Source organism: Ziziphus jujuba, chromosome 1 (genome assembly GCF_031755915.1).
Source record: "Ziziphus jujuba cultivar Dongzao chromosome 1, ASM3175591v1".
Lineage (NCBI taxonomy): Eukaryota > Viridiplantae > Streptophyta > Magnoliopsida > Rosales > Rhamnaceae > Ziziphus > Ziziphus jujuba.
In genome coordinates this window covers 1,804,495-1,827,589 of record NC_083379.1, presented here as the reverse complement: position 1 = coordinate 1,827,589, position 23,095 = coordinate 1,804,495, and the positions used below count along the sequence as shown (strand labels likewise).

Below are 23,095 nucleotides of genomic sequence, written 5' to 3'. Positions count from 1 at the left end.
ATACACACATTTATCAACTCTTTACTAGAATTTAGATAAAAGTGATATTTTACATTGGATTGAATTTCTTAAGTATATTATTAATCAAGAAGCCATAAACCGAAATTTTCCATATTTCATATTAAGTTATCTAACATAACAAAAATGTAAATACATTATATATATGGTTACCAAAAAAAAAAAAAAAAATCAAAGTGAAAAAAGTATATGTATAGTAATTAAAAATAAAAAAATCACATGCTCAGGGCTTGAGTCTTTGAAAAAGCGCTATCAAAAATTGGCAAATGCCTTTACACCTCGATGGATCGGTAAGCAAGCAATAGAGATATATAGCTCCCAGAAACAAATTACATATTCAAAGGGGAGGAGTACAAGATCTCAAAATCGAGCCTTGCGTTTTCTAGCAGTGTATTTGGTATCAGGAGGCACAACATTTCCTTTTCTTCTCATCTGCTCCTTCTTCTTCAATATCCACTCTCTTCCCTTGCCTCTGTTTGTTTTTTGCTTTTTCCTGGGTCTATGCCTGTCTGAGATGCTAACCTGTATGACAATACCACAAATTAACAAATAAACAACATTACTATATTATCAAATTTTCCATTTCAAATTGAGTTATCTACCATCTCAAAATGTAAATACATCAGAACAACATTTCTGATTACCACCCAAAAATAAATAAAAAACAAAAAAAACCACTATCAAAAATAGGCAAAATCTTTTACACCTCTATAGATTGCCTCTGTTTATTTTTTGCTTTTTCGTAGGTCTATGCCAGTCTAAAATGCAAAACTGAATATGACAGTACAACAAATTAACAAATAAACAACATTATTAAAAATAAAATAAAAAAGAGGGAAAAAAAAAGAAAAAAGAAAAGGTTGAAAGTAGAGACTCAATTTGATAATCCCCAAAGAACCACCTACCCAGTGGCTGGCTGACACTTTGATCAACCCATAATTGATTCATGTCATTCATTCTTCTTAAAAATCGAAGATACAATGGGAAAATTCAGTTTCCAACTGTTCTGGGTAATATTTTAAGGATGACGAAAATTAATTTTTCAAAATGCAAGAAATTGAATGGAACCAAGATCCCCACCAATAAGCAGTGTTATAAGATTCCCTTGGAAAGTGAGACGATACCTTTATATATGGCCATCTTATCCATCATTTTAAAAGACAACAAAACTACTACAGCACCTCAATCTAATATTTTATTACACATTCACAGAATCTACCAAACACTAAATGGAAACTGATTCATGTGAATATTATTCCAAAGATACACAAATTTGTTACCCATGGAGCAAAAGGACTTCAGAGAATAGAAAGAATATATATTAACAAATGTGTTTTGAGAAAACTTACTGTCTGCCTTTCTTCATCTCCACTAGTCTCATCATCAGAGCAACTCTCCTCATCTTCACCTTTCCCTTCTGGAACAGATGTATTGATGGATGGTGGACCACAAGTAAGGACAAGGTATTCTTTTCTTTTTTTGGAACTGTAATGAGATAATGCTTGATAACATGAGAAAAGGAAATTACAGGAGGGCAATGCCATTGATGTACTAAATTAAAAAAAATACTGTTATTACACCAAATACGATTAAAAACATGATGTGTTTTAAAATTTTGATTTCAAATTTATAAAATGATAAAATACAATTATTTTGATCCAAAGAATTTTAACCTAATTTTTATATCATCTAAGGATGAGATTAATTCAAATTCCAAGCTTACTTACAACCAGCATTTATGAACTCCGAGGTTTCATTTCTCTAGTAACTTTAAATTCTCAAGAACTAAGAACTCTTAATTTAAATTCCTAAACAAAATTAACAACCACAGGTGCCATCTGTAAAAATTTATAGCTCATAAAAAGAAAAGGATTTAAAACCCCAAAAATACATTCTTATTTTATTTGGCAAACCTTAGAAGAAATAATTTTTCTAGCCATTTCAACCCTGATATGATTTTCAAGGAGCAAAATGTTGCTGCTTTTGTCCAATAAATTTATCTGTAACTCTCACACCTACATATCTAAGACACAAATGGCTCCTAAACACACTCCTCCTGTCCTATAAGGAGAGGTTTAATTTGAATTTTAGCATTTAGATTAACATATTTAGAAATGAGCATGATTGCATGTCAATAACTATAAAATGGTGAAAAGAAATCAAGAATTTTTCTAGATCCTTAATTTGCATTTCAGAATTATTTTTGCAGTGTCCGTAGGTACGAAGTATGATAACTTTTTTATTCAGCAAGAACAGGACGCTTTCTGACATGCAAGCCAATTTGCTTGCATTGCATACCTGTGGGGGAAATCAACAACCACACCACCAGAAAATCCAGACCGCATTGCATAATTTAGAATCAACACCCGTTGGTCTATATTTTCGGGATACACTTGAAATACTGCTCTTGCTCCCCTTGATAAGCATCGGTACAATGACCCGAAGAAAGCCCTACAAGATAAATTAAGTATACAACATTAGTTACTGAACAGAAATGATAAAGGGTCATTGAACCAACCATGCTTTACCCTATTAAAGACCAATACTTGAGGAAATTAGGAGATGATTTCATGAACTTTTTCATTACAACTTAATCATACTGTTTGTGACAAGAACATAAAAATTTAAAGCTGGACATACTTCAATCTTAGTCGGGGTTCGTGAGAGGACTTGTCAGCATTGCACAACCACTGCATCCAGCAAAGAAATAAGATTCCCCCAGTATAATGTCTTGTAAAAGTACTTGGTATGATTTGAAGAAAGCAACAACAAATTTAAAAAAGTTACAGAAATATGAAGCAGCAACAACAAGGTAGAAGACGGGCGAAATTCTGAACAAGCGTATGGTTCAGATGAGACTACGATTTCTTTTAACCATTGCATTAATATTTGAAACTGAAGACATGATGCCAAGCTTTGAAAACCAGTAGAGCATAGAGATGATAGAATCACAAGTGCCAAATGCAAGATGCTAGTACTAAAGTAGCCACAACCAGCAAAACATAACTGGCAAGAAATTCCTAAGTGCCGACATGAAACAAGTCTTAGAGAAGATAGCCAGCAAAAATGTTACGTGTTTGTCTTTGGAAATTAGTGGGGAAAAAAAAAAAAAAATGAAAAAAGAAAGCAAACCTGAACGGCCGATATACTTATGGCCCCATCAATAACTCCATCGCGAAGTCCTAAACCCTGAATAAAATTTGAGCACGTTGTCATACTCCAAAACAATCAATTGAAGTTAATGCAAAAAGAAAAACCAAAAGTCAAATTTCATCGACCACACATCAGCTAGAAAAGTGTTTATTCAAAATGCTATATTTTACAAAACGGTGGTTTTAGTCAATTAAACTCAACTCCAATCTTCCTTCATCTATTTACTTGTTTACAACCATATTAAACATACTGTGCCATTTAAAGTACAAGGCTTAGCCAATAGTGTTATTGGCTATCTAATTAACAATCCTGAGAATATCGATTAGCATTAAACTGGCAAGCATTTAGAGATGATACCTGACCCATATCACCAAGTAAAAGGTCACCCTCCACCTCCCTCTCCAATGCAACATCTACAGTTTGAACAAAAAATATAATGCATAAACAAAAAACGTTAGAAAAAAATTATAATAGCGGTTCAACAAAAATTTGAACTTGGTTCGAACCCAAGAAGCGACTTACCAAGCATTGACTGTGAAATATCTAAACCAATCCATTGGTGTCCTTTTTTGGACAGCTTCTCCCCACTAAGCCCTGATCCACAACCTGCAGTAAAACCCAAATATCCAAAAAAAATAAAATAACAATAATAAAAAATAAAAATAAAAAAATTCAACTTCCAGTAATGAACGGCCATAAGAAATCAAACCCACATCAGAAAAGCTTTCAAACTTGAGAACCCAATACGCCCAAAGTCTCAACCTACCAATATCAAGTAGCAACTTGGGGACTCCATCATCAGGCAGAGCGAGAAGCTCAAGAGCTCTCTTGGTGAGCTTTCCTTGAATTTGGATGATACGGGAAGAGGAGGTATACTTCCGAGCTTCCGCATCGTCGTAGAATATCTCAGGTGGTGCTTGTAGCTCCGGTCTAGACGACATGTCGTGGTTCTTCTTCTCAAAACAAAAACTTCCTTCTTTTTCTTTCCACACGCAGTTCACAATTCCCAGTCTCAAAAGCTCACGACTTTGAAAGAAAACAAAATGGAAAATAAATCAAACTGTTCCTTTTTTTTTTTTCCAAAGATGGTCCGGCTGGGCGGCAGTGAGCGAGGGAGTGAGGCCGAATTTGTAATTCACAGAGAAAAATGTAATATTCGTTAAACCTAGACGGGAGAGAGGGCTTCCTTGTAATTTTACATGCCAAAAAAAATTCTTTTTTAAGTCATAACTACTGTAATTTCTTTTTGGGCAAATATACATTTTTTTTTTAATTTTTAATTCGATTGCAGTTTTTTTTTCTTTTAATTGGCAGCATAAAATATACATATTGAAGGCTAGACTATAAGTTAAAAAAACAAAAAGGGCCGCGGGGCGGGGGGGACACAACACATAATTGATGATATCCTAATTGATGATATCCCCAATTCCATTGTAAATTTTAAAAATTATCAGAAACTCAGGAATTTGTTAACAAAAACCAATAAGAGAATGGTGTATTTTATTAGTTTTAGGCCCTTGGGCTTATTACCTTCTTATTCGTGAAGTTTGACTTGAAATTTATTTTTATGCTAAAAAATAAATAAAATTATAAAGGAAAGCACATGTAAAATTGAGTATACGAACTCGAAAAGGTTAAAATTATATGAGAAATTTATACTGTTGTTGTTATTATTATTATTGCTTATTGGAGATTCAAAGATGGTGGAATTTGGATTGGAAAAGGTGCTTTCCTCAAGGATGGAACTCGACAAACTTCTAACATAATATACAAAATCATATAGCATCTACCATATTGCAGTTATATAAATATTAATTATTCATGTGGCCTAACCAAATATGAATAGAAGAAAAACAGAAATAATATCTATGCTCAAAATAAAACATATCTACTAATGTTTAGACAATTTAAAAAAAAAAAATTATTATTAATTTTTTAGCTTAGCTCCTTGATTTACATATAGTTTGTCATGTTATTACCAAAAAAACAAAAAAGAAAGAAAAAAAAAAAAAAAGAGAAAGAAAACATAGTCTGTCATGTTTTCTATTTGGAAAGGAGCAAAGAAAAAGCAATGGTACTTCAGCATACATTGACGGAAAAGAAATTTAAGAAATTATAAATATTAAATTTTGAATTATTGTCGTCAACAAAAAAATTTATAATTGTCAAGCATAGGAGGAAGCCAAGGGAGAATCAATGGGACAAACTAAAATTTGTCGATCGGAGAACAACCAAAACTTTTGGAGCGAGGCTAAAACAAAAGGCGTGGCATCACAAACCTCCACTCTTTAACTCGAAACAAAATAAAATTTCTTAACCCTCCAATCCACTTGATGAGAGCATGAGATTAAAATGGTTGATGGTTGGCATTTTCTTTGAATAAAATTCTCCATACATTCCGATTAGATTTAATTGCAAAAGATAAAGTTTGTAGGATACTACTGAAAACCATAAAACAACGCCAAAAACCACCGGCTGGCAAAATTGCATAGCAAAAAGATGGCCACAAAACTGAAAATTAAGACCCTTTTCACTAAATATCCTCCTTAAAAACACTCAATGAGCATATATGTACTGTAAGCTCAACAACTAAAACACGGGCCAAAGAACAAGCTCTACTCTCTAAGAGAATAATCCAGTGTAAAATGGACTGCTTTTGGATACCTCCATACAAAAATTCAGCTCATAATAGAGATTATACATACATATTTTTTGTAGATCCATTGGAAAACATACTTGATAGCTTACATTGTTTGCATTTCTTTAGAAAATTTCTCATCAGAATAAATTTGAAATGGCACCAATGTAAATTTAAAGTTTAGAACAAAATTAAATATTGTAACTAAAGACAAAAATCGCTAAGCAAGGAATAAGATAGAGCACAACCTCTGTGCTCTGTTTTAACCTGAGAATGTGTTGCTAAATTCTTTTTTAATTTTCTATATCACATTATTTCAACCAGATAAATTGAAATCTAATAAGGTAGAAGAAAGAACCCCAGTTGATATACTGTAAATTTGTTGTAATTCTGGATTTGAAATCCTTCATTGCTGATTCCAAAACACATAAATGACATGGCAGAAAAACATGAGAAAAAAAAAGTATAAAACAAAATATGTGTAAAGCACAAAGTAAGAATTCCCAATATAATTTCTCAAATAAAACAAAAATTCCTCAAAACAAAATTAATAAACTCCAATATTCATATCTAATCCAATTCACAAGTTCAGACATCAAAGCGTCATATTCAGAAAAACCAAAAAAGTAATATCTAACCCAGATAACACTAGGAGATTTAAAAGTCTAATCGAAGAGTGAGAAACCCATATCATCGTCACTCTCTTCCTTTTCTTCTTTCTTCTCTTCAGCTGGGGCAGCTTCAGCAGCTGGGGCTGCACCGCCAGAAGGAGCTGCGGCAGCTCCTCCTCCAATGAAACCGCCACCGCCTCCGCCACCAACAATTACCTGCATCCACAATATTTCTAATTAAGAAAGACCCCAATCATACAAATCAGATAGGGTTTCGCACTTCATTGTGCAATGAGCATTCTATGAAACATATGGTGGGCTAAAAAAGAAAACAGAAAAAGAGATTATACTAAAAGAACAAGCAAAGAGAAAAGAGTGTGGGGGACCTGGAAAACGGCAGAGGAGGGAGTGATGAGGGAGTAAGAGGTCTGGACGCCACCGGAAGAGTCGGCGGAAAGGGCGCTTTGAACCAGCTTCCTCTGGAGCTCGTAGGAGGAGGGTGCGGAGGCCTCCAAATCGCCGGAATGTTGTTTTCCGGTCCACTCGCCGCCGGAGTTACGCACCACGAAGGTGAAGACACCCATATTTTTTGCTGATTTTTTTTTTTTTTTTTTTTTGGGTTCTTTTTTTCCTCTTCGAATCTGAAACCTTTGCTCTCACAGACGGCTCTCTGGTTTCTTACTTTGCGAGCCTTTTATGTACAAATGGAATGACAATGCGCAACCCTAATGGTTTTAGGTTGTCAAAGGACTGATTTGTCCTCTTACTAGCAGCGGCAAACAACTTTGCCTAGACGGTTAAAATGACAACCGAAGCCCAGCCCAGCCCAGCCCAAGCCCAAGTATGTATCAATCGAACTGAGGATTTCTTTTCTTTTTTTCTTTTAAATAATAAAATGTTTTGTTGCAATTTTCTAATAATATGATAAAACAAATATACTGATAAAGCAGTCAATATATATATATATATTAATAAAACATTTATTCCTTTTAAAATTTAAAAGAAATAACAGAAACTGATAGATCTTCACCCAAAAAATTTATATTTAATAAGTTTTGAAAGATTAGAGTCATTAGATATTATGTTAACCAAACCTTCAAACGCGTCTAATTGAAAATATGTTTGGTTAAGGTTTTAACAGTGATAAATTGCCATTCCGTTGTTTCACTACCATCAAGTTAGTTGTGTATGTATGCGTTTTCTTCTAATAAAAATATCAAGTTTGTATATGTCTGTGCTTTCTTCTCATAAAAATATAAAACAATGTCTTATTTTCCTTCTTATCAATATAAAACAAAATTACCAGTAAGCCTGAAAAATAGAGAACCATGTTTTTTGAAACTGCACTCCACTGTTTTGTTTTTTTTTGGGTAATACTACAGTCCACCCTTTAAGATAAAACGTAGATAATCTTTTAAATATAAAGTTTCCAAAATAAATGTTCAATATCTCAATTTCTCACATTCTTTGGGTTTATAAGAATAAAATTATGTGTAACCAAAGTACATAACATTTTTTAACATGACGATTATTTTACATTCATGTTTAAATAATGCGCTACAGCACGAAAAATATTTGCATGAAAAAATAAAAATAATAAAAGCCAATATATTTATACCCCCAGTCAATGACATTCTACAGTAAAACTAATATACTTTTTACTCGGCAAAATTGTTTTGGTTAAATAACATATAATAATAATAATAATAATAATAATAATAAAAGAAGCTGCTCACTATTCACTGGCTTGTCACTGCAGTTTCAGAAGTATCAGCCATTTTTGCATATAGTCAGCTTAGCTGAGAATCATAGTCCTCAACAAAAAACAAATGCTTCTTTGTCCGATTTCACCATTCTCTTTGCATTTGCTGTTCCAACAATTCTCTCGAGCTATAAAAGAGACACTCGAAAAATTAGACTACGCAAGACTAACAGAAAGTAGAGTCAACAGTTGTACAGAAACAATAATTAGAATAAGTAAGAAACTGGCTTATTATGCGATGGTTAGGTTCTTTATAATAAACATCATTAGAAATTTCACAAAAGTGATAAACTATAGAAGACTTATTCGACTTATCCATTTAGATAAGGTTAATTACATTTTACATCCCTAAACTATTGCGTAATATTCCTTAACTACTGCACCTATTATTCCATCAAAAAAAAAAAAAAAAAAATGAAGAAGAAGAAGAAAAACCTAGTGCACCTATTATATGTATCTGATCGATGTTTTCCTGTTAGATTTAGTAGTGGAAAGACATGTTCAAGTTTTGGGGAGTCAAAATATAATCGGTCCTTTAGATGAATAAATCCAGATTCAATTATAATAACCAGTGAGTAAATACAAATATCAGTAAAGAGAATTCTTTTTTATGCACTCTTCTCCTCTTCATGTTTGCTAATATCAAGTTCAAGTTAAAATCTCTTAGTTTTCTACTAACAAGCCTTAATCCAAACCGACTCTAAAATTTTATTGCACTTTGCCACTTCAGGACATATAATCGAGGATAAGTTCAAATAGATAAATTAAAAAGAAATTATTGAACCACAAAATTATATGTGACAAACAAAGAAAACTATTTTACCCTGGGTAGATCGAAGCAAGAAAAGAGTGCGGTGCTTGTCATGTCATTGGACCCCTCAAGCATATGAACCATCTGAAAGGACAAGAATAAGCTGGCTTGAAGAGACCCATAAATGTGCATATACAAACCAAAAGTAAATTCCATTAAAATTATTCAAAAGAGAAAATTCCTAATATACAAGATTAAGATTACACTCACCTCAAGGTAAAAGTCCTTTCTCTCTGGAAGTGAATAGAAGATTAAATTTCGAATACCACGAATCTGCGTATAGGCAGAGCAATAAATAGACATGTTAATAATTAGGAGAGCATTAATAATACTGAAACTAAGTTGCATAAAATACTAACATATAGATGCCACCAATAAATTTAAGCATTACACAAATTTATAATACAGGAGCCTAATTCCTTGGTGATCTAACTATTCTATCATAATTGTCATTTACATACACCATTCATGTAAAAATAGACACAAGCAACAATCAAACCTTTAAAATAAAATAAAAACAAAAATTCTTCAAGCATTTCGAAAGAACCTTATATCTGTGGTAAAAATGCATTCTTTCTGTGTAAAGCATGATCTTCCGTTTCCCTTCAAAGAACCAGACCCGCGCACGAGAAATATCACTTGGTTTTGCATACCTAAAGAGTAAAATTGTCAGTTTTGTGACTAAGCAAGAAACAGCTATATGATTTAACACAAGCAGTGGTAATGGTCGATCAGACAACTTCATACTCTGGAAGCAGACAGAAGGATGCTTCCTGGGACTTCAAAAATCCCCGAAGTCGAACAAATTCAAAGTAAGAACTGACAAAAATCATAACCCCACCCTGAATTAAAAATGTAACATGTGAGGCAAAATAAAGCAATGTTAGAGAAGAAATAATCGACATTGCAATTAGGGAAGGGGGGAAAAAAGAAAAGAAGAAAAACTTTGGTAAATGCACAATTTTTATTACCTGGATAGAAGTTTTAATCTTGGGGAAAACCTGAAACAAGAAAACCGTTAACATATCTTAATATGTAATAGCAGGAAAACAAAAGCATCTATTCAACCATGTCCAAATCTTTAGAGTGCTTCCCAGGCTATATAAGTAAACATAGATACATTTATACATAAAATTGAACACATACAACCAAAGAGCACCCAAGGTGCAAAACCCTTGTACTTGCAAGTAATAGGGTAAGATCCCCAACTAAAAAGGAAATCATCTTTCTGTTCGTTTAAAAAATCCTCACATATATGATATTCAACTTCATAATAGAAAGCTCCTTGCCTTCAAAGGACATATTTCCTTTGAACCAAAGGCAACAAGAAACACAGATAAGACTCCTGTGTTTCAAACCCCTTAATTATGCGTTTTAGCTATCAAGTCATCCAATAACATTTCAGAAGTAGACCCCGCTCCCAGCATCAACCATAAAATACCAAAACAGTAATGAAGCCTTTCACTGAAATACTTAAAAAACAAATAAAAATATTTAGAAAAAAAAAAAAAAAAAAAAAGGAATGAAGCCCCATATTTAGAAGACAAGTCTATATTGTTAAGTGCGTTTTATGCTAGCTTGTTATTTATAAGGTTTGGCCCACTTTCTAACAACAAAAGCTCTTGGGAGTGAAACCAACTAAACAAATATAATATATTTACAAGAAACACATATATCTTAGTTCCCATCATTGATCATACTCTCCATATGCTCTCTTGCTCCACTCCACAATAGAATCAAATGCCACATTAAAATCAGCAAATTTGACAAACTAATGTGAAGATAACTGCTAAAGTGACTGAAATTCCTCCAATGGTCTCTTTTTCATTCAAAGCATCCATGTTCCATGTTCCAGATTCCAGAATTACATTAGAAGTGATTTTGGAGAGTACAATCAACTCCCAAATGAGGCCAGAAAACCTGACTGGCTATATCAAAAGCTCATAAATAAGCTCAAAGATGAATAGATTGATTTTTAATTGAAGTTCAAAGTGCAAACATTGTAAATTTGGAGAATATCAATGATATTGAATTTTCACATTCTTTAATCACTCAACTAGAATCAACAAAAGTCTATTGTAAAGTCAAATAGATCAACCACGATTCTTAATCAAGTATGTGGACTCATAAAGGTCAATACAATAAGAAACCTATCCCAAGGTAGTAGATTCACCTTCTTCGTAAAGTATTCAAGACGAGCATTGTCAATATTTTCTATTGAATCTGCATCAAATCGCACATAAACCTGTACAGTTGAAGGGTTGAAAAAAACAGCATTTGATAATCATCAAGTTATTACCTGCAAAGAAATAATAAACCAGAAATAGGAGACAACTTCACAACACACAATCGGCTTAAAGATTTACCACCATATGATCATGATTCTTCATACATTTTCCATATACAAGGATTTTATTTCTTGCAGTTTTCCTCTAATCTTCTACTGTGATTTTTGTTAAGTTTATTGAAGTTGTCAAAGATCAAAGGTATTGGAAAAGATGAAAGAAAAATTTTACATTTGGGCTAGGTTGGGACCATAAACTCAAATATTATGTCATGTTTCCAGTATCCTCACGAGCTCCACGCCTACGAATACATATCATGCTTAACATACACTAGAAAGTAAGGCATACTTTGGTTACATATATTCCAACAATTGATTTGTTTCCTAATTTTTCTTTCATTCAATTGAACTATCCATGTGGCTGGGAGCCCTCATAGCCCAGGCACAGCGGCACAATTATCAGGGGTGCTCTACTACCGAGCTAATAGCCTGTTGTGCCGGCCACCAGCTGGGGGCCGCTATGCCAAAAGAAAGAGAAACCCCATCCCTCTCTTTCCTTTTTTGGGCCCCCATGACGCCGCACAGGAGGGACATGGGAACCTTATAAAGGGGATCCTAAACTTGTTCTGAAATATGTCAACTGACAAGGCTGCAGATGTTAAAGAATCCTTTCAACAAGCACCAATAACTATTACTATTACCAAAACACACAGAAGCCCAGAACAGATGACTTAGATCAACTAAAGATCACACTACTTCATCAAATGACAAAAAAAATAAAAAACCCAAGTTAGACTAGTTCAATCAACTTGCCCGTCAACCACTATGATTCCGTACGAATAAACATAAAAGGTTATCTAACACCATCATCAGAACAATAACAAATACTGCATTCCCTTACATAGGATATCCAAGCGAACAGACTTTAAAGGGCTATGCATGGTATTGACTTATGTGAGGATGCAACAACAGGTAAATGCATAAATTCCATTCAGATCCACTAATAATGGCCTAGAATCTAAGTAAGATTCACTGACGTCCACAAATTCCATCAAAACAAGGCTCATGACCTAATTCTTGATAATATAAGGAGAAAAATAGATTAACTTAATATGCTAGCAACGTATAAAAGATGCACAAAATTATGACAAAAGCATCCAAAACAAGATTTTTTTTTTTTTAAAATATATATTTCCAAAAAGGTAAACAAAAATGAAGGATCATTTTTGTGCAAAAGTAAGCAAAAATATTAAAAACAAAGAAAGACAGAGAATAGACAACCAAAAATATTAAAAACAAAGAAAGACAGAGAATAGACATACCTGCTGCACCTGAAGTAACACCTTGGGGAGAACACCTTTATACTCACACTCCAACTTCACCTATACAGATGGCGTACAGTATATCATGGAATTCGCAAAATATATGAACAAGTACGGGTCCCAACTTTTGAATTTCCGCATGTAGGTGGTGACCGCATATAATACAAATTGCAAAAGACAATCTTAAATCAAATAGTGAAGAAGTTTTAGATGCTAGACTAAATGGGAGATTATTATCTGCAATCACATTTCAGTTCCCATCATTAAACATAACAAATATGGGAAGATGTTTCTAAGGAGTAATTGATTTTCAACTCTTTGCTTACCCTATCAGACTAAGTATTAGTAACTTCATAAGACTAAGAGCAATGTACTAGGGAAATTAATCTACATGTGTAGACAGAATAAATAAAAAGGAAGAAAGAATAAGAACACACCTTTCCTTGGTAATTAAGGCAATGAAGCTTGAACAATGAATTCATATCTGAAACAATAAAGCTAAAGATCAACAGATGATCATAAATTGGAATTAAATATAACTATGAATATGTAATTAGCTGTAATTTTAAAGCTCATTCAAAACTTTTTAGAACCCAAAATAATAGGTTTATAAGTTCCATTAACCAGTAGTCTTAGAGTTGGAAGTAAATTCAAATATTCATATATGTCTCCAAGGTAAGTGTCTTGACAGAAGGAAACGAGCTTTCCCTCTAGAGGGGGAAGACTTACAGTAGTACAGTTAGCATTATTGGGAATTCGTATCTATTAATTTAAAGTTAATAGGTCATTGAGACAGCTGTAGAAGACCATGCATAGTTAATCCCTTTCATGGTGCATCACAAGCAGAAAAGGTTGTGAGACTGTTGATATTTTGTTTTTAGGCTGCTACGTCACTGATTTTGTGGAAAATTGCTTGAAAGAAGTAGGTCATTATTGGATTTTCCCGGAATGTAGGGGTTTGGCTATGTTTCAGGGAATTTGTTTGGACTTTGGAGTAGGATTGAAAGACCATTTGATATTATTGTGGTACAAAAGTCTAAGCCAAAGGTGGACTGGTCAATATGAAGAAGAAGAAGAATATTGCATTGCTTGGGAATATTCAGTTAGGATAAGGATGCTTAATTGTAAAATTGGCTATCTTCATGTTTTCTCATAATAAATAAATAAATAAAGAGGGGAGAGAGAGATTAGGTATAAACTTTCTAAAAGGAGAGACAGGAAGCTTACCTGGATTTAGGTATGATCCCAAAATTATTGATTGCCTGTAAAATCTGGCATATCCATTCAGGTACCTTAACATTCAAGATATTATTGAGTCAATAAATTTGACATGTGATATAACTCACCTATAACATTTATAAAGAACAAGTTCCTATAAATAAATCAACAATCTTTTTTGCTGTAAATAATATTTCCGAAGAAATTAAAAAGACAAGCAAAACATAGATATCTTTCACATTGCATAGAAAGATGGATGGAGAAGTGTTTCAAAGGAAAAAATGAATGTCATTATCTCATGAAAGATTGATTATAACATACCACTGTCTTATGCGCATAATATCAGTTCCATGCTGCTTAGATGGTACATGGTTCAGTCGTTCAACAACTGCTTTCAGAAAGTCCCAGTTCTTTTTTATTTTTTATTTTTTCCCAATTGAAAAAGAGAAAATAAAAGAGTTAGATCATATTCAACAATGTAACAGTATTATATATTTCTATAAACTAAACTGACAGCACAAAATACCTGCATTGCTATTACATCTGCATAATCAATGATAAGAACCTGCTCATATCAGATAAGAATATCCACCATTAAACTATAAGGAAACGGTTGAAGCATAATATGAAAGGCATACTAACTTAAAACTTCCTCTTGGAACTGGTGAATCAGTATGAAAAATTACCTCTATAGAGGAAAGATAATCAACATCTTTTTCCTTATTTTTATCAGCAGCCCCAATTTTCTGAGAAGCAATAAAATCCAATATCATAGGCATGCTTAATAAAAATACACAAAACTTGTATCCTATCAAAAATCCACCAGAGACTGATTCTCACATGGCGGATTAAATTAATACACATTTTGAGAAAAGGAATTCCGAAACAAAGTTAAGAAACACAAGAAGTCTCTTTCCTAACCGATTTTAGTATATTTAATAGTCAAGTGAGTATTATATTTGTTAAAGGATACCAAACAGCTTAGACTAAACAATTATAGAAATCCATCATCAATTTAGAACAATATAAAGTACTGCATATAGTTTTCCTGGTGTTAATACTCATTAAACAGAAGGTTAGGGGAAAAAAAAAATATTAGGAACTTTAGAACTGCAAATTAATGGAAAAATAAATCCTTACAGAAAGCAAACCAACAGCTGAAGCAACTATGATGTCTGAGGAATAAAAATCACTGTAAAGCTTTATGCTCCGCCTACAAAAGAAAGTAAGAGCCAAAATTGATTGCATAGAAAAAGTGTTAGTTTAGACTCTGCCCACAGTATTGAATCCACATCATAATAATACACAGTCACAAATACTAAATACCTTCAAATTAATCACATTACAAACACTGGAAAGATACTCTTGTTCTTCTCCCTTTTATTTTCCTTTTAATTTTTTTCTGTTATTATTATTATTATTATTATTATTTTGGATAAATCAAAGAATCTAAAAACTACTGTAGAGATGCTTGCTTTTTTTTTTTTTTTTTGGGATAAGTACTGAAACTAAAAAGACCATGCTATACCTATTAAATGATATGTGACCCTTTTTAAGTACCAAATAACAGTCTAGTACTCACCAAATCTAACAAAAAACATGTTAATTGTTTCATTGTTTTGCCACTTGCAGAAATAAAAGTTAATTGTTTGATTTTCATATACTTCGAATTTGTAAATTTCAAGATTTAATTAAACTAATAATTAATTGTCCTAAACGGTTGCCATAAATATAATTCTAAGCTCACATGCAATCTCCTAAATACAAAAAGCAAGATAAACACCAGAAATTTCCAAATGAGTAATTAGTACAATAGTATTGCATTGAAGACATATACCTAGTGAATTTGATACCAAACATAAAATCATCATTATTATTCCCACCAAAAAGTGCTTCAAAGTCTGCAGGTTTAGAAGATTTGTGAGGTTTCAATTTTCCAAAATCCTGGCCATCTTTGGACGAGTTGTTTTCGTCCCTATCACCATTTTCAATCTCTTCAGTTCCAAATTCTGTAGAAAATCGATCCATATGCTCCACATTCACCTGAGCAGACAAAAAAGGTACCCAAAGAGGATAGAACACTTTTAGTGCTCACTTATCAATAAAATGATAAACAGGAAAACTCAGTTTTCAGAGAAAGTAACTGCACACCATATGAGTAAAACTAAATAATTGGTAATTCAAAGAAAAATAAAATACCTTGTGACCTGAAGGGGTCAGTTGTACAAGTCTCTTAACAAGACGAAGTGCAATACTAGCAAATGGCAATAGGATTAAAATCTGCCAAACATAAAGTATAAGTTTTCTGAACAAGCATAAAATTGTTATACAAAAACACACATACACACATGCATATATGCATATATATATATATATACATATACATTCAATTAATGAAAACTGAGCATAGGATAAACAAACAATATATAAAATATTAATGCAACAGAATCAAAAATTTAAATTACTATCGAAGTTAAAAGTTTAAGCTATTAAGATGCAGGCCTAACTATGTGTATCAACCTAACACAATATGCAAACTAGCCATAAATAAAATACCTAGCATTAGAGTTTAAAATATGATTAAACACTAGTATACAACTGAAATGACAATTAGAGAACAAATGATCAAGGTACTTGTTTTTCTGACTTAACAATCTAACAGTTTCAAAGAATCAGCTATTGAACCCTTGCTTTAGTGTTCCGAAGATTGATGTAATTTTGCTATTTTACAACAGCAAGTGTTTCAAATTTTCATAATTAATAGAAAGATTTCATAAGTTTTCAAAATGACAAGTATCATAGCAATTAACCAATCAACATGAGTCTCTACTAAGTCTACATACACTATCAACATATATTCCCTATTGTAGTTCATATGAAGATTAAAAACAGTTTCACAAGTCATGCCTTTTGGAAGGTACATGTCACTTAGGACCACCAGTCTGAGCATATGGATCGCAGTAATGTAGCACAAATTGGATTGATAAATAAAAACCAATAACTAACCAGGGTAATAGACCTAGCCAAACTACCTAAATTCCAAATAATCTCCACCAAATTTTAGAAAATAACTAATTAAACAAATCCAACACTTGATCTATACCAACTTTTCAATATGTCTTTGCATGCACAGGATGGGAGCCCAAATAAAATGTTTACACTATCAGGTTGGTTGAACCCCATTCCCCTATCCCATTTAAACCCCCTACTTTTTCATACACTCCAACTGTGGAAATTTTACAGATGGTGAGTTGTGACAGCATGCATCAATTATAAGGTGCCATGTATCTTAGTTAAACTCAAAAACACGTGGAGACTCGATATATTGAGACAAACAGAAACAATGCATAATTTAAGTTATCCAACTACTGTTATTCAATGCTTAATCACATGCATGTCTAAGGAGCTATAACTGTATTGAAAATCATAGCAAATCAATCCCAGTGATCCCATAATGCTACAACTATATTGAAATCATCGCCAATCAATTCCAGTGATCATATAACTACATCGAAAATCATAGCAAATGAATTGAAATGATCCTTTAGCAAATCAATTCTAGTGATCTTATAGAAAAAATTTAAAGTCCAATTTATCATAACAAGCAAACTAAAGAAAGTACTACCTTAGGACGTGTAAACCCATGATCAAGGAAACTATCACTTGTAATTATTTCCTCCTTAGCTTTCTCCTCATACTTGGTCAATTTTGCATCATTCTTTTTCACAAGATCCGCAGTTTTGAAGACATGATTGAGCTGCCATGGTAACTGAATTTAATATTTAAAGGAAGAACAAACTAAAAATTTTAACACAGATATAGAAGTGATAATTTTTTAAGGAAAATGAAATAGAAGGACCCACAGAATGCATAATGTATGCATCCATGATACTTGAATCTTCTCCCAAGCCTTTAAGATAAAAGGGTTTCTTGTTGAAATGCAATATATCCCGATAACTGTTGCCTAGAAAAACCAAGTAAGCAGGAGCAATTAAATACCTATATAACTACAGGTAACAAAATTATAACACAAAATATTTAACTTTAGATGTATTAAATTAATCTGAGCTTCTAGCACCACAAGAATGACAGTCTACTAAATAATTAAACACAAATAAATTTCAACGTGGTTGATTGAGTCACATCCAGAGAACTAGGGAAATCCATTTTTTTATGGTTCAGAAAAAGCTACATGTACAAGAATACAATAGCACAGACCTGAGAAGTGAGAAGCAGTTAGAATGCTTGACAGCAGTTTCTTGGTTGGCTTCTATATCTAGTTTGGACAGACCATGCTATTCTACTCTTTTTCAAAAGATATCAGGTTTTTTACTGAGCCTGGATTCTCCCACTTCATAAAAAGGAACAACTCCCACTTGGATTCACTTTCTTTGTTTATATTATTAATAAATATATGTAGTAAAACTCAGGTGCGGGTACCTGCAAATTTTTATGGTGCAGGTACCAGAGCCAGTGGTCAATTAACTTGTGGGAGTCCACAGGTGATAATTATACCATATATATATATATATATATATATTTATACATATGAGCTGAGACTGTTTATTCAACAACATCCTGTTTGCACCTTGTGCACCTTTTCAAAATAACATAAAAATACAAGAGTAAATTATAACACTAATTTTCAAAGATATTCAGAATGATGATAGCCATATTGGAATATCAGACTTCCAATTTTTTTCATCAATTATTCATTTGTCATTCTATTGGTAAGTTGGCATATTTATCTGGCTAATTCTCTAGCCTACAATGTATATGGATAAACTGCTATGTTTGAACTTCTTGCATTCATAAAGTTTCTGAATGATGTTTAAAACTTATAAAGAATTGATCAAATATTTGAAGTGTTAGGAAGGGAACCCAACTATATATTACAAAATATCCTAACCAAATATACAATTAATACAAATTTTGCTACTCTAATGAGTCTCACTTACAAAGGGTGAAGAACAATCTTTGTTTAGATGAATGAAAGTCGGAGCCTCCAGATTTCTTATATGTATCCATCCAATGCTTATACAACTTAGACTTCAGATCATATTCAGCATTGCTGTTGACATCCTGATAGATAATGAAGGAATACATAAACACAGAAGTACTTAATCTTTAAAGGAACATGAAAAGAAGAAAGTGATATGTATGAATTCACTTTTATTCAAACACACACACAAACACACAAAAAAAAAAAAAAAAGGTATGTGAAGCTTAGCGTAAGGCATCGACTATTTGGTTAAAAATCAGAATCTACGACATTCTTCTCTCTAACATTACCTAGAAACCTATCAATGTTCCACTAGGTCCTAAGCACTTGTAGCACCACTATTCCACTTCTGTAGGAGGAGAAATGATCTGATACTACAGAGTAAACGTTATGTTAAGTTAATCTACCCTCCTAGGGCTGATCTTTTATCCAATATACTAGTTGGACACAGTTCATAATAGCTTAGCTTTTGAGATCAATGGTAACTTAACCTAGCATAAGAGTTTTGTTGTCTGTCAAGGTCCTTAATTCAAAACCTAGTACCCCCATTATATTAACTAATATTTATGGCCCTGTAAGACCAAAACTGTCCTCCCTAAATGGCCCTGCATGTAAGGGGAAATGTTGAAAGCACCTGCTGTTTGCTTGAATGATATACTAGTTGGATCCATTTCCTAATAGCTTAAGCTTGTACCGGTGCTAACTTAACATTAATTATAAACAACAAGAAGCACACTGCTAAAGCCCCTACCAAGGGACACCAGAATAATCTCCCCACCCTCCCCCTCCTCCCCCCCCCCCCCCCCCCCCCCCCTTCTCTCTTACAAAACCAACTAGCAGATTAAGAAGATCCAACACCAAAAAAGATAGAATCTACTAGTTTCAAAGTTTTAAAAAATAATAACTTAAGACTATTTGTTAAGACTACTTGCTGTTATTGGAAAGGGCCAATGCGAGCACAATCCAAAGATACCACCTAATTCTACCTATATATATATATATAGGAAAAAGAACTGCAATTTATCGTCAATTGACCGAGTCTTTCTGGGATCAGGATTAAATTAACATTATGCCATAATTGAAAGGTGCAAATTTTATAAAAAAATTAAAATTAAAATAAAAAAAAAAGAAAAGAAAGAAAGAAAATTTAGAGGGCATACTGAAATAAGGGCAAAAGGTTAGGGGATCTAAATTTTCCCCAAAAAATTAAGACCAGATTGGTATTAGCTCTTTTTTCTTTTCGTGGAGAGGGGGAAAGTGGGGGTGGTGGTGGTTGGGGGGGGGGGGGTGTGGTGGTTGTCGGGTTTGTGATTTACCCAAGAATGAAAAGTAATTGGTATACCTTCATGAAGCACTCTCCTGTTCCTTTCCACTTGCAATTTGGCATCCCAATAGCAGGAAGCTCCCATTTATATTTCCACTTCTTTTTAGATAGATTATCAGCTTCTATTTCTGATATACCGTGCTCCAAGTGCATATGAAAGGAACTGTATGATAAAAAGATAAACAGTGACACAAAACAAATACAAGTATGTATAAATTTTGTTCGAGATAAAAATAAAACTTACTCAAACACTTGACAAAATGTTCTAGAAACTCATGCGAACTTTAGAATTAAATAAGCATTGTAAACTTATCAGACTTTACAAAGGTAATGACTAAGCAAGTTTCAAGGAAAACTGTCTGGCGTTATGCTTTTATAGCATTCTTTGCTTCAGTTCCATAAATAAAGGCTCTACGAGACTATAACCAACCTCAAATACAGAAAATAGTGATGATACTAATTAGTAATTTTCGGTCAGTCTATACATCTTTATGCCACATGTTGATCTTCACTTCCTTTAATTCAATCCATGTATAATCTTTTCATTTTGAATAACCACCACTACGAGAATGCAGTATCTACTTCTTTGACAATCATAAAATGTATATTTACATTTTCTTAAATCCTTTTGTGGACATTAGCCATGTAATTGGTCTCTTTGAATGTTACATTTTCCAAAAACCTTTGACTCTTTATGGACATTACTCGCTTCAAATTGGTCTTTTTGAATGTGCAACAAGAAACTTTACACCATTTAAATAGATATTAAAAATTCCAACTCCACCTCATTTAAACAGATATTAAACAATTCTATACAACCAAAAAAAGATGTTAAAATATTTGGCTTCCACTTATAAGGTCATATAGCTCAAGTTGCATTCATGCGTCTGCACAGCTTAGAAACAAGCCAAAGCCTATAGTTATAAAAAGGGAACGACTAATTGAAATGCTAGCCATATCATCTCCACTTATCATTAGCTTTTAAAATTAATATAAATATAATGATATTAAATAAAATAAAAAATGAATAACCAAACAGCAATAAAAAATAAAGAAATAAATAAACACGAAAAGAACATAAAGCATAAATATACCTCCCATCCACTGATGCCTCAGCAGTAGCTTCATCATCGGTTCCAGAGTCATGCTCCTCATCCAAGTCAGAGGTCTCTTTATCCTGTTCAGTTTCAGCTCCTTCATGCATATCCTCGATGTCAGCCATGTCATGCTCTTGCACTGTGCCATCCATAGGAAAGTCACAGTTCTAAGCATGCCTTGCAACCATATCAAATGTTACTATTATAAGAAAGTCTATAATCTTTTACCTTCTTCAACTTCATCCACTTCCTCTGACATACTAGAAGATACATCTCCATTATCTTCATCTTCTTCCGAGTCGCTTTTACCTTCTTCCTGTCTTTGTCTATGTATGGAAAAAAGCACAACAACATGTTAATTGGAGTTTACTGAAAAACTAACAACTAAATAAACTAAAACAGGAGGACCTGTAAAATAAATAAATAAATAAATAAATGCAAGGATCTCTTCTTGAAAGCATAGTAAATCTAGGCTTCTTTAAAAGACAATTACCTCTTCTTACATGCATCAGCAACAGATTTGTTAGATGAACCCAACATCATTAACAGCTTATTATAAGCCGATTCTCCCTCATAAGGTTCCCGTTCCAGTCCAAATTCCGGATCCCCTGTATTCAAGAAATTACTCAAACCGTCAATTTCAATGCAAAGTTATATATCTTCTTAACTAGTAGGAGATCAGTTCTGACTTCCTTATATGGTTGGGTACAAATTCTCAATGGAAAACAAAAAAAAAAAAAAAAATCTCAAAATAACTTGGGAAGAAATACATGAAAACTGGTGCATTCCACAAATCCAATTTACTAAAGAGTAGTTAATAAAACCAACAAAAATCAAGCATATATGCTTAAACAAATCTAATGAGGAAGATAATATCATGCCTGAGGAACTAGGTGAGGGGCAATGGACGATATTCTCTTCAGGAGCATGGTCATATTTTGTACCGTGCTCAATTGCACAGCTCTTCTCAATCTTTTTTGGTCTCTTCAATTCTGCTTGCGGAAGAAAAATTTGTATTAGCAGTTAAAAATATAAAACAAATAAGATATAGTACCATAATTCATTCTGTTTCTTTATTATTATTATTATTATTATTATTATTTTCCCTTCATTTTCTCGGAGACCAAACACAACGCCATTGTAGAAAACTGAAAGAAATTTACCTCGTTTACTCTTAGATTTCTTCCCCATTTTAGAAGACGAAGAAGGAAAAACTATCAAACAACCCTGCCCCGTAAAGTCTTGGTTTAACGGCGGCGTAGGAAGGAGCACAGCTGCGACGGCGCTTCAAGGAGTATTCCAGCGGCGGCACTGAAGGAGGAGACCGGAGAAGAGAGAGAGAGAGAGAGAGAGAGAGAGAGAGAGAGAGAGAAGGAGATTCTACTATGCCGGCAGAGACTCACCGTGTAGAGAGAGAGATACAAAGAACAGAAAGCCCAACGGTGGAAAGGGGACTGTCCTGGGTTTCTTTCTTAAAACCCCGCGGTAGTAGACGCTTAAACCTTTGCCGGCTAATTTCATAAACTATTTCGTTTCCCATTTACTTTCATATATTTTTTATATTATTTTGACTAAAATAATTAACAATGTAAATTTTTTAAAAAATGACAATAATAATAATAATAATGTGAATTAATAAAATCAATTTATTTTTTAAAAAGTTCCACTAACATAAATAAGGGATATTAATTTTTTTTTTTTTTTTTGAGAAAACAAGAATGAATAAAAGGCCAGCAGCATAAATGGATATGATTTTAGGATCAAAACAAATTTTATTTTTGACGATTAATAGGTTATTTCCTCATTTTTACTATTTTTTTAATTTTTCAAGTAGTTTAATTGTTGAGGAATAAAT

General features: G+C 33.0%; 3 protein-coding genes across 4 annotated transcripts; all 3 read right to left on the bottom strand.

Annotated features, from left to right (window-relative positions):
* Positions 1–195: 195 nt before the first annotated feature.
* Positions 196–4,334, bottom strand: LOC107421106 (18S rRNA (guanine-N(7))-methyltransferase RID2). Its single transcript, XM_016030305.4, has 8 exons — positions 3,938–4,334; positions 3,694–3,777; positions 3,529–3,584; positions 3,151–3,207; positions 2,659–2,708; positions 2,317–2,469; positions 1,368–1,503; positions 196–540 (listed from the first exon to the last, which is right to left on the bottom strand). The coding sequence occupies exons 1-8, from the start codon at positions 4,110–4,112 to the stop codon at positions 379–381; spliced, it is 873 nt and encodes a 290-aa protein (XP_015885791.1). The 5' UTR covers positions 4,113–4,334; the 3' UTR covers positions 196–378.
* Positions 4,335–6,291: 1,957 nt separating this feature from the next.
* Positions 6,292–7,116, bottom strand: LOC107420942 (large ribosomal subunit protein P3y). The gene is made up of 2 exons (XM_016030073.4): positions 6,807–7,116; positions 6,292–6,636 (listed from the first exon to the last, which is right to left on the bottom strand). The coding sequence occupies exons 1-2, from the start codon at positions 7,002–7,004 to the stop codon at positions 6,475–6,477; spliced, it is 360 nt and encodes a 119-aa protein (XP_015885559.1). The 5' UTR covers positions 7,005–7,116; the 3' UTR covers positions 6,292–6,474.
* Positions 7,117–8,008: 892 nt separating this feature from the next.
* On the bottom strand, positions 8,009–22,771 carry LOC107420862 (protein NUCLEOLAR FACTOR 1). 2 transcript variants are annotated; one of them, XM_025079191.3, is made up of 25 exons: positions 22,404–22,771; positions 22,122–22,232; positions 21,734–21,848; positions 21,469–21,566; positions 21,238–21,337; positions 20,162–20,306; positions 18,776–18,899; positions 17,681–17,781; positions 17,443–17,574; positions 16,017–16,097; positions 15,655–15,860; positions 14,958–15,030; positions 14,504–14,563; positions 14,344–14,382; positions 14,139–14,227; positions 13,827–13,891; positions 13,037–13,083; positions 12,600–12,659; positions 11,167–11,238; positions 9,965–9,994; positions 9,741–9,835; positions 9,541–9,646; positions 9,204–9,266; positions 9,006–9,077; positions 8,009–8,310 (listed from the first exon to the last, which is right to left on the bottom strand). In XM_025079191.3, the coding sequence occupies exons 1-25, from the start codon at positions 22,429–22,431 to the stop codon at positions 8,236–8,238; spliced, it is 2,187 nt and encodes a 728-aa protein (XP_024934959.2). In that variant the 5' UTR covers positions 22,432–22,771; the 3' UTR covers positions 8,009–8,235. The 2 variants fall into 2 exon arrangements, with proteins under 2 accessions (XP_024934959.2, XP_015885446.2); XM_016029960.4 differs by having other exon boundaries at positions 21,238–21,379; positions 22,404–22,770.
* Between the last annotated feature and the right edge of the window lie 324 nt (positions 22,772–23,095).

What these genes read in the sequence shown, in the direction of transcription:
- LOC107421106 (XM_016030305.4), bottom strand. Translation starts at nt 4,112, where the DNA reads ATGTCGTCTAGACCGGAGCTACAAGCACCACCTGAGATATTCTACGAC. An exon ending in TAAGTATATCGGCCGTTCAG is followed by an intron (nt 2,709 to 3,150) that starts GTTTGCTTTCTT and finishes TGCTGGATGCAG; the next exon opens with TGGTTGTGCAATGCTGACAA. An exon ending in GAACCCCGACTAAGATTGAA is followed by an intron (nt 2,470 to 2,658) that starts GTATGTCCAGCT and finishes TTTATCTTGTAG; the next exon opens with GGCTTTCTTCGGGTCATTGT.
- LOC107420942 (XM_016030073.4), bottom strand. Translation starts at nt 7,004, where the DNA reads ATGGGTGTCTTCACCTTCGTGGTGCGTAACTCCGGCGGCGAGTGGACC. An exon ending in CCTCCTCTGCCGTTTTCCAG is followed by an intron (nt 6,637 to 6,806) that starts GTCCCCCACACT and finishes TTGTGGATGCAG; the next exon opens with GTAATTGTTGGTGGCGGAGG.
- LOC107420862 (XM_016029960.4), bottom strand. Translation starts at nt 22,431, where the DNA reads ATGGGGAAGAAATCTAAGAGTAAACGAG. An exon ending in ATGCATACATTATGCATTCT is followed by an intron (nt 17,575 to 17,680) that starts GTGGGTCCTTCT and finishes TTACCATGGCAG; the next exon opens with CTCAATCATGTCTTCAAAAC. An exon ending in CTTGCTTCGATCTACCCAGG is followed by an intron (nt 8,311 to 9,005) that starts GTAAAATAGTTT and finishes TCTCTTTTATAG; the next exon opens with CTCGAGAGAATTGTTGGAAC.